A 10,725-nucleotide genomic window follows, 5' to 3' on the forward strand; every position below is an offset into this window, starting at 1 on the left:
TAGATTTACATGCATTACTGTCAGCGTTAACTGACAGTTGTTTTATATATTAATCTGCATTTTAAATCTATCATTGTAATCTTCTGCAATGGTGTCGTTCTCCATTTGTGGAGCTTGCATTGTGACCAAAATTGTTATAGCATTTATGTTCTAAGTTCACAACCTTTCCGCTCTGCCATATCATATATCGTATAATATTATCATTTATTAGAGGTAAAACAAAGATAAAATACAAGGATAAAATACATTCGAATGAGGTTTCCGTACGTCATAATAAAATATTTAGATGTGAGCATGGACAATCAGCAACTAAAAGATTGCAACACGATTCCATAAATTACGGATCCATAAGTAAGAACCAATCGCTCTAAAATAACGTCCACTAATCATATAGTGCTATTCCTTATTATAGTATATTCCTTATTATAGTATATTAATATATACTATATTATATTAATTAAAAAAACTGAGTCGAAAAATTCTCATTTTGCAATTTTCGCAATACTTTTTTAATTATCCAATGAGCAAAATGTCTAAAATCGACATATAAGACAACTTTAGATATTTTTAAGAGTTTTTTAAGAAATATTTCACAAGGAACACTGAAAAATATCTTAAAATTGTCTTATACATCGCAATTTTATTCATTTATTCGGCAATCTTTAGAAGTTAATATCTCATTATCTATTACCAAAATTGCAAAATGATAGAGGACTTTTCGATTCAGTTTTTTAAGAATAGTACTGTATGATTGGTGAGCGTTATTTCAGATACACCCTGTATACTTTTCTCAGAATCAAAAGCCCATCCACTCAAACAATATTATTAAACATAAAGTATAGGCGATAAGAGTTAAAGCTGATATCAATTAGTGCAATTCTTCTTAATATTAAATATATAAATCTTGAACATTTCCACTCATGGTTTGACTTTCTAAACATCAAAAGCATATACAAAGTCAAACATCCATTCTTTGGTGATTACAGATCATAGATTGCAAAACGATCATGACTTTGATTCATGGCAAAATGTGGAGATTCTGGATGTGGAGAATTATTATAACAAATGATTGATATCGAAGATGATATCAATATGCACATTAATTAATCAATGGGCTAAATTCACAACATGATACCATTGCCTTATCATGCTTACACTGAAATTCTTAATAAACTGTAAGCTTATTATGCTTGTTCGTAATACATGTTATAAACTATATTTTGTTTGTCTTCAAATTGACCGCTATATTATTTGTTTAGCAATCATTATTCAACCGACGGTCGAAATAACAAAACACAAATTGTTCTCTCAGTATTTAAAAATTTTGACGATAATTTTTAACTTATTAACGATGTACAAAATGTTGCATGACATATTTATTGTATTCAGTGTTGAGACGTCCACTGTGTAAAGGGAGGTGATTATTAATTTTCAAATTTATACATACGATAATTTAATCATTTATATAATTTTAGCTTGAGTTCTCATTCTCAGCTTTCTAATTTTGTGAGTATGTGACTTATCTCACAACAATTAACGATTCAATTTTTTGAGAGGAAAAATGTTGGATTTATTATTTTGTAATAATCCAACCATTATGTTAGGGGAAAAGATTGCTGATGAAGACTCAAATCATGAGTGGAAACATTCAAGGTCAAGGTTTATATATTTAATATTAAGAACAATTGCGCTAATTGATAACCAGCGTTAACTCCTATCGCCTGTACTTTATGTTATTATGTTATATATTTCTAAACTGTTCAATCAAAGGAATCTATAAAAAATTTATTAGTTTTGTGTTAGTTTGTAATTTCTCAATATTAATAAATGCACAATCTCTTCTTTTGAATGAGCTATGGCTCATTCCTTTTAGTATTTTACAATTCTTGCCTCTCTTTGTTAGAGTTATGACTTGATAACGTGTCAAGATCATCGACGTGGACGCTCTCCAACTAAGTGAATACAATATATGTGTGCTTCCAATCAATATCCCAGAAATCGAATTACAACGTCTTTCAATGATATTTGTGTCATCAATGTATTATATAATATAATCAATGTATTATATAATAGAGAAAATCGTTGATGATTAAAGGTGCTTAATCATGCAATAGATAGAATCATTTCGGCTTCTTAAATGCGAAAAATCGCATATGTAATCACAGGGGATTGAACCCGAATCTATAGATCGCGAGTCAATCGCGGAAACAAGGCGTCAAACAGCGAATCGCCACTCGACGCCTTGTTTCTTCCAATTAAATTTTTATCATTTCTTATTAACTATTGTGAAAATTACAAAATGATACAGGAACTTTTTGACTCAGTTTAATCCGTTGTACTTACATACAAGCTGTATCAAAAAGCTGAAATCCCAACAAACGAGAAATTATTTTAAAATATTGAAAATTATTCATTCAAGATGTCGAAGCAAGTTTTTAAATCACTTTTCTATCTGTAATCCGCTTAAATCAGGGAATTACGGAGTTATTTACTTTTTGTATTCCACCCAATGTGCACAGAAATGAAAGAATTTAATTGAATTCAATTACGTATTGTTAATTTACTTTTGGTATCTTACCTAATATTCAATGCGACTAATTTGTTATTTAACTTGCGGCATTGAAGAATTGTCTAACAAAGGAGACCTATTAACTAGTCATCGATCTCAACAAGATATATCATTAAAAAACATGCAACGAGGTAATATACATAACTCTTTGCCTCCTGAACCCCGATGTGATATACAAAGTATATAACGGATCCACGACGGCAAGATAATTTCTATATATAGCCATTGTCACGATAGTGCAGATTATTCGGAAGTTACATAAATCTGTAATCTTGTATATTCTATGTATAGTACTAAGGTTCAGGAAGAAACGCATCATATATTTCTATCATTTAGATGCTTCCCAACGATACATCACTTTCTAGATCGCAAACTAGCATATTTTCTGAACCTATATGAATTCATTAGAGTCCATTTTTATTATATTTATCTAAACGTATTCAGTGTACTCAGTCTCAAAATTCAATATCTTTTTTGCGGATGGCGCGATGGATTCGAAAACTTGATTTATACGTATTTATCTAATCCAATCCATTCTCGTTTGCTGGGATATTCTGTTTTGTGTGTTTGTATTCTGTATTTTTAATCTCATACCTTCTGTTTATCATTTAAATTATTTAATGCCTTTTGAACCAATACTCCTAAGTTTCTTGGAAGACTCATTTGTATCGACTGCAATTGTTGCATAATTTGATTTTCAGGCGATGAGCTACATTGTATATTATCTTCATTTGTTACAACATCCTCGATATTATGTATATTGCTGTTAGTATGATCCAAATTATTGAATTCGCTATCACCTATAAAAATTAAATATAACAATAGATATATACATATACTATATGATGTATGTATATACAAAGGATCCATTTTTAATGATGATCTCAAATATCTCTTGAACAATACATTTTACAGAAAAATGTTCCAAAAATTTTATGACTTCAAGGGAGACATAAGAAAGTATCAGTATTGGTTTGAACTTGAATGACATTGTCAAGGTCAGGGCAAGACTACTTTAAATTTTTCAAGAAATTCCCCATTTTTTATTATATATTTTTGTAACTTATTTCAAAAAGTTTCGAAAAAACCGTACTAAAGGCTAATTTCTTGACACATTTTCTTGAAAAATGTTTTAAACAAAAATTGTAAGATTTTGAGGGACATTTCATGTTATTATGAGTATAATCGTAAATATCATTATCAAGATCATAAAACTCATGTTGATATTTTTTAATGGAAACTACCATTTTTTTATTACATATTCTTGTAGTTGACGTCGAGAGCTTTTTAAAATGCTATAATAAAGTATTTTTCATTAAAAAACTTTCCAAGTTATAAGACTTGAAAGTTATGACTTCCACACAGAACGCGGCAACGCTTGGCGCGCGGCGGAAATTGGCGCGATAACCAATCAATGTTTCATTTGCTCGGAAGTATTAGATAATTCGCAACAAAAGTTGAACTCAATCCAATTTTTTCCGCGCGGTAAAAGTAATATTACATTATTTCTAGAAGTTTTACAAAATGAGGCCGAAGAAGACCAGGGAATTAGCTAATGCGACAACTTCTGCAGTGCAACAAGCATTGCCGCGTTTTCTGCAGGAACCGTTACAGTATCATCAGCATTCCACAAGGTGTCCGACTGGCTAAAACCTTATAAATGTTGTTCACAATTACGATCTTGACAATATGTGTCAAGGTAAAAGCCATTGAAGGTTGTTCCTCTTATTGTTATATTTATACTAAAAATTCATTTTTACACTAAAAATAAAAATAAGAAAATCTCCAATGACCTTGATCTTGACATATTGCGTTAAAACTTTTCTTCAAGAAAATGTATACGAGTATTTTTCAAGAAATTAGTTCGATACGATCGCTCTGTAACATTCTGTGTAATAGATCTATTACAAATAATTAAGGAGCTGTTGGAGTGATTATAAATTGTCGAGATATTCAGATCAATATAAATCTCCGAATTTACTGAACGAAATCAAAAATCCTTTTAGTAGATTGGCAAAATTGGAAAGCACTATAGTGAACTTTATACTAAAATTGAAAAAAAAAGTTTAAAAACACATTTATATTTTTTTTAACTCGAAGAGCTAACTCACTTGACGTAGATGTTTCCTTAATACAAAGGTTTTATAGCTCATATGCATAAAACGACAGTACAATATCCAACGTTTCACATACACAAACAATACTGAGTTTATAAACTAATTATAAGATCAAAAGCTTAAAAAGAAGATTTATATCGTTCTATGCAAATTATGTGAATGCTGAGTGAAGACTCGGAATGATAAACAAAGTAATAATTGTGTCTAGCACTAAATGATATTCGATCTTGCAACAGATGGAATTGCAACATGTTAAATAAAGACAAACTTTCGTTTAAGTGAGACAGAACGATAATGTAAGAAATGAATTAAAGATATTATTATTGATTTTTTATTTGAAATTAAAAAAATCTGTACTATCGACATCGATCAAGTTCGGCCGTCACTCTAGCATGCCAAGATTATAATTGTCTAGTTATACGTACACTTCAAATCAATATTGTTGCTTGTGTATCCCTCCAAAAGCTTTGTGGTTGGTGACTGTACAGTATTATCCAATTCACAAATTCTCAATGCCAATATTCTGTAAATAAATTGTGTTAGTTAATCTATATAAATGCATCTAATATTGAACTATTTACTTATTCGCTTTCTTCTGATGAGCCAGAGCTAAAGTTTTGTCATTTAAAGCTTCTAATAAGGCAGTGCAAAGGCACCGTAGATCAGTAACAGCAGCAGCAGATTTCTGGGGCGGTATATAAGAACTTTCTTGAAGAAGCTGTTCGACTAAAAAAATATAAATATAAATAAAAATAGAAATATATATATTTCTCTTTATATAAAAATTTTTATATAAAATTTTTTATATAAATAAATTTTCGCATATACAGAAGATTGACAAAATAATGTAAACACCTATGAAACACAGTATACTTATTTTATTAGTACGATTAATTCGTCTTTTATCTTTAATATAGATTCTATCCTTATTGGAATACTTATAAAACGCTTACAATAATCATATACTATTCTTTTACCAAGATATTTTTTCTTGCTTATATAGTGTGCCCGTCAAGTTTCGAGTTACTAAATAATTTTGAAATAGTTTGAAACAGTAGGATATAAAATTGAAATTTATAGGAATACAACAGAATCATAAAATCTATCATGTAATCCCGAAAATATCCTTAACACTCTCAGAGAGCAGGGGAAGAGAGGGACGGAAAATCTTAAATGGAGTATAGTAGCATATGGAGTCAAGTGAGAGCTCATTTGAAAGGAACTTTTCGCGCTAAGAACAACGCAAAGTGACCGATATCTCTACGATTCTTTTCGCAGAGTTATGATAATTTAAACATTATTATTGAGATTTTGCGATAACAATCCACCGCGAAGACATGAAAAAGATAAGACTTCGCGCGGACACACACATGTATTCCTGAATGCGGAGAAAGTAGAATATTGTTGAAATTTGACAAGAAAAATATCTATGTCTTGTCATGATATGTCTATCGTATACAGATCAAACATTTTAGTTACTTAACAAAAAATAAAATTTTAAAAAATTGAATATACAAAAGACATAACGTATATTCATAAAATTTTCAAAAAACATTTGAATAATAGTTCGCAGTTATTAAATACTGTAAGACTGAATTGCGGAGTCTATCCACGTTTTTAATCTGAAGCTTACAGAAAAATTAAAATGTATAGGTATGCAAAACATATACACTCTCCTATTCACTCAGCAACACAAATCTTATCTTCCTCGTCCTTGCCCTAGGTTCTCGCTATTGCAAAATCTCAATAACAATAATCATAACTCTGCGAAACCATCATAGAGATCATCTCGAGTTATTCTCGTCTCAGAAAGCCCTTTTAAACGAGTTCTCACTCGATTCAACATGTCATTTAAGATTTTCCAACAGCCCTCGTCTCCTGTCTCTCTCCAAAATATTAAGATAGGTAATTTTTGAGATTAAATGATTTTATAACCCCATGTATCCCAATTTTAATCTTATATTTCAAACTCTTCAGAAGTTTTTTAGATGGTCCAAAATTTTTGGCGGGCATTTTTATAATGTTCTTATAAGAGATATTGGAGAAATTTATTTCTTATTTCATTTTCCAAAATTGTCCTGTTTTCCAAAAATTCAATTTTCTTGATAGTACAATTGTCTAATAAATATCATCGAATCATTCTGACATTGGGAAGGTCCCTAACTCGGAAATAAAAAAAATGATGAAACTTCGGTAACATAAGTAATAGAAGATATCCTGACATATAATAAACAATTTTTTTTGGTGCCCAAATTCATCCTATAAAGAGATAAAATCAATCTTTGAAAAATATTCCATTTTTTTTATGGTAAAAGTTTAAGACAGCCTCTTGATCTTAATAACATTATATAAAAAAAATAACAAGATTTTAGAAGATTTGTTTTTGATAGGATTTAGCTATCTGGGAGCGTATTTGATGCAACTTTGCTAACACAGAACTAGCGATAACAAAATATGTTTCCCATTTGTAGCAAATCGTAAACGTAATCTGTTGTCATTTGCGATTGCAGGAAAGGTTATAAGGGTTGTAAGCTGATGTAAAAAATTGATCAGTCAAATGTGAGAAAAAAAATCGACTATGATTAATCAATTTCTTACGGGATGCTAGAGCGACATCAATTATCACGAATTAGTGTAATCAAAATCTTCAAATTAGTTTTACAATTGCAAAATTTGTTTACAGAATTAAAATATGCACACAGATAGAAAGTCCGAGTCAGTAACGATTCCACAAGAAAATCAAGAAAAAATTTTAAAAATTCATTTACTTTTTTGACTAGTATAATTATCACCTGAGGTTAAAATTTGCTTCATATAAAAATTTTATAATTCATATAAGTAGTATAAACAGTGGACCTCAAAAATTTGATATTTGAATAAATAAGAAAGCTCAGTTTATAAAACAATTACTTATAGCTTTGTTTGCACACAACGCATTACAACGATATTACACACATAACAATATTGCACACAACGCATTGCATACAGCATGTTGCACATACGGTTATCTTGCACATTGCACAGAGGATTCCAATAGCACACATCACTAATTAACCAATTTAAAATAAAATATTTTCATTGATAAAAAATACTAGCTATCGGCCAATGTGAATAAATGTATACTATATATAAGATATGCGCTAACGGGACTCTCTCTGTATTTCATACACGACATATTGCGCACTAAAATAAGAAAAAACGTATTACGGTCGTATGTGTAATGCACAGTCGGTTTCAGAAAGGTTGCAATATTTTTTTCGATAGATTTCGAAACTTAGCCTTGTTCGTAGAACAGTTGAACATAATTGGATCCATAAGTAAAAACTAAAAATTAATCACTCGGTGAGCAAGTTGCATTCCAAAGCCATCGAAAAAAAAGTGTCGCAATCTTTCTACAACTGGCTGTACAATGTGCTGTGTGCTTATTGTTTTGTGTACAATGTTATCTTGTGTGTAATGCACTGTGTGTAATTTGATCATGCCATACGCTATAACGCAATATGGTCATGTGCAAACAAAGCTGTAGGTAATAATTTTATAGGCAAATGGGATTCTCCTCCCTGAATAACATATATTATATTTAGCAAAGAGCATAATTGTGTGTTCGTACTCGATCTTGAAATAGAGAGACACTGTAATATATTATATAAGAACAAATATACGCATTTGAGTGACACAGAACAATAATAAGAAACTAAGTTTTAAAATTAAAAAGTTATGTTATCAACATCAATCAAGATCAGTCGTTGCTCTAATATTCCCTTAAAACTTAAAGTTTAGATAATAATTAGCTTATTGTAAAAAACCTATAATAACATCTCCTTGAACATACTCAAATTCTATATCTTGTCTCTCTGCCAATTTCGTGGCAGAGCTGTTGACTACTGAAATTGTCGCGGCTTCATGATTCTGTTTAAGAGAAAATATTGAAGTTAGTAGTAAGAAAGAATAGCACGCTCCCTCGTGCTTGACACTTAAGCATTGTTTTTGTGATTATATCAACGTTATTATAGTTTAAAAAAAACTTTTGTACTAAGGCGCAAACATACAACGAAAATTACATCATGCTTGTGAATGCTGCGTATTTACAGCGTATATATTTTACCTTGCTTGTGAGTCATCACTGTTCCAACTGCAGAATTTGCTCCCAACTTGATAGTTCCTTTAGCCCTTTTACTATCTAGCATACTCTACAAAAAATTAATCATCTGATATAAAAAATAGTGGCAAAAAAGGAATGCGTAATAATTTCAATTCAATCTACCTTATACTTTGACAGAGATTGACGTGTGAGCTCTTTCTCCTCAAGCAATTGCTGCAATCTTTCTTGCAGATATCTAGAATATTTGCAATATAAGTAGAACTAATATCTCGATTCTGTAACTTTTAATAACAGTTCGATATTATATGACTTATTATAGAAAACCCATATCTCCAAGAGAATAGAAGAGAATAGAAGAAAAAAATAGGAATCTAAATTATTTATTAAAAAAACGACAATTACACATTCTTGATTACCTATTTTCATTGATTAGAGCGTCTAAATCAATTGGTTTGGTAGCGTTCAAAGCTTTAGACAGTTCATGATTCAAACGATGTGCCTTACATTTGAAGGCATCTCTTTCCATCTTCAGCTCGTGTTTCTCATCCAATACTGTTTGTAGATCTGTTTGCAACTGTGAACACTATGGAAGAAATTTATTTCATCAAATAGCAGTTCTTTGTCAAAACATAAACCAATTCAAGGAATTAATAACTGATAGGGTGAACATGAGATAAACTAATAATAAATAAAAAATGATTGTGCATTAATACAGAAATATCAACATTTATTACTCCTTAAATCAAGTGAATCAATTACTATGAAAATAAAGAAAGTGTGATGAAAAATCAAATATTTCACTAGGATAAAAAAATAATTTTTGATATCAGAAAATTTCAGAATCCTATCTTTCATAAGAAAGCTTATTACAATTCTTTACAGTTTTTTAATTATGATTCTTGAAAAATTACAAAGATGAATGATTTCACTAAGAGTTGACCCCCCTAAGAAGTTATAAATATAATTTAATAGTAAATTCGCTTAATTTTATCTTGTTTTAGAAACAATAACAAAAGCCCCAAAAAATAAAATATCAATCTAAAAAACAGAAATAATAATTGTTCAGTACTTCTACAGTCCTATTTAATTAGAAAAGCATAATTGGTATGTTGTCATATTGTAATAAGAACTATAGAGAAATGATAATTCCATAAAATATTATGGAAATATTATGGAAATTTGTATGGAGTCATTTGTAGACTGATTATATAAATAGCCTTTATCAGAAAAGAAAAAGTTTAAAAAATAAATAAAAATATATTTCATTAGACTCTATATACATTAGTTATATATTCATTAGTTAGTTATGTATCTATACGCTAATCGCTAAATTGCTTGTCAATATAACTTGTAATATTACTATTTCAATTTCGATTTAGAATTATGTTTCAAAATTATTTTGACACGCAATTTATAGAACTGGATATGTATATATAAATTTGTATACATAAATTTACATGGAAGTAGTATATATATATATATATATATATATATATATATATATATATAATAATAACTATATATTAGGAGTATTAGTAAATAAGTTTCCGCCGTTTTATATAAAAAAATTAAGCATTTATTGTGAAAGAATGATACATAATGTTTTATTTAAGTAATGGTAATCGCTAGCCACTACTTTTTCTCATCTTTCTGATAGCATATGAATACCGTTGGAAGAATGCTTCATCTTTTGAGGCTATCCAATCATCGATACAATTTTCGGTATCTTCATATGATGTGAAGTGCTGCTCAGACAGGCCATGCGTCATCGATTGGAACAAGTGGTAGTCGAAAGGAGCAATGCCTGGAAAATACGGGCGGGGGGGGGGGGGGATAGAACTTCCTATTTGAGTATTTCTAAGTAGGTTTTGACTGGCGCCGCATGTGGTCGAGCATTATTATGCAGGAGAATAAATTTTGTCATACCTGGAGTAGTA

General features: G+C 29.9%; 1 protein-coding gene across 1 annotated transcript in view; it reads right to left on the minus strand.

Moving 5' to 3' along the window:
- Nucleotides 1–3,157: 3,157 nt before the first annotated feature.
- The window catches only part of LOC105623731 (coiled-coil domain-containing protein 149), an 8,671-nt gene continuing 1,103 nt past the window's right edge, over nt 3,158–10,725 (minus strand). Inside the window, exons 4-9 of the mRNA XM_012205112.1 lie at nt 9,205–9,371; nt 8,951–9,023; nt 8,792–8,876; nt 5,268–5,412; nt 5,112–5,209; nt 3,158–3,369 (exon numbers count right to left, since the gene is read on the minus strand). Coding sequence (XP_012060502.1) covers nt 3,158–3,369; nt 5,112–5,209; nt 5,268–5,412; nt 8,792–8,876; nt 8,951–9,023; nt 9,205–9,371 — 780 coding nt within the window. The remainder of the gene's footprint in view (nt 3,370–5,111; nt 5,210–5,267; nt 5,413–8,791; nt 8,877–8,950; nt 9,024–9,204; nt 9,372–10,725) is intronic.

This window comes from Atta cephalotes (assembly GCF_000143395.1).
Source record: "Atta cephalotes unplaced genomic scaffold scaffold00063, whole genome shotgun sequence".
NCBI classification, from domain to species: Eukaryota; Metazoa; Arthropoda; class Insecta; order Hymenoptera; family Formicidae; genus Atta; species Atta cephalotes.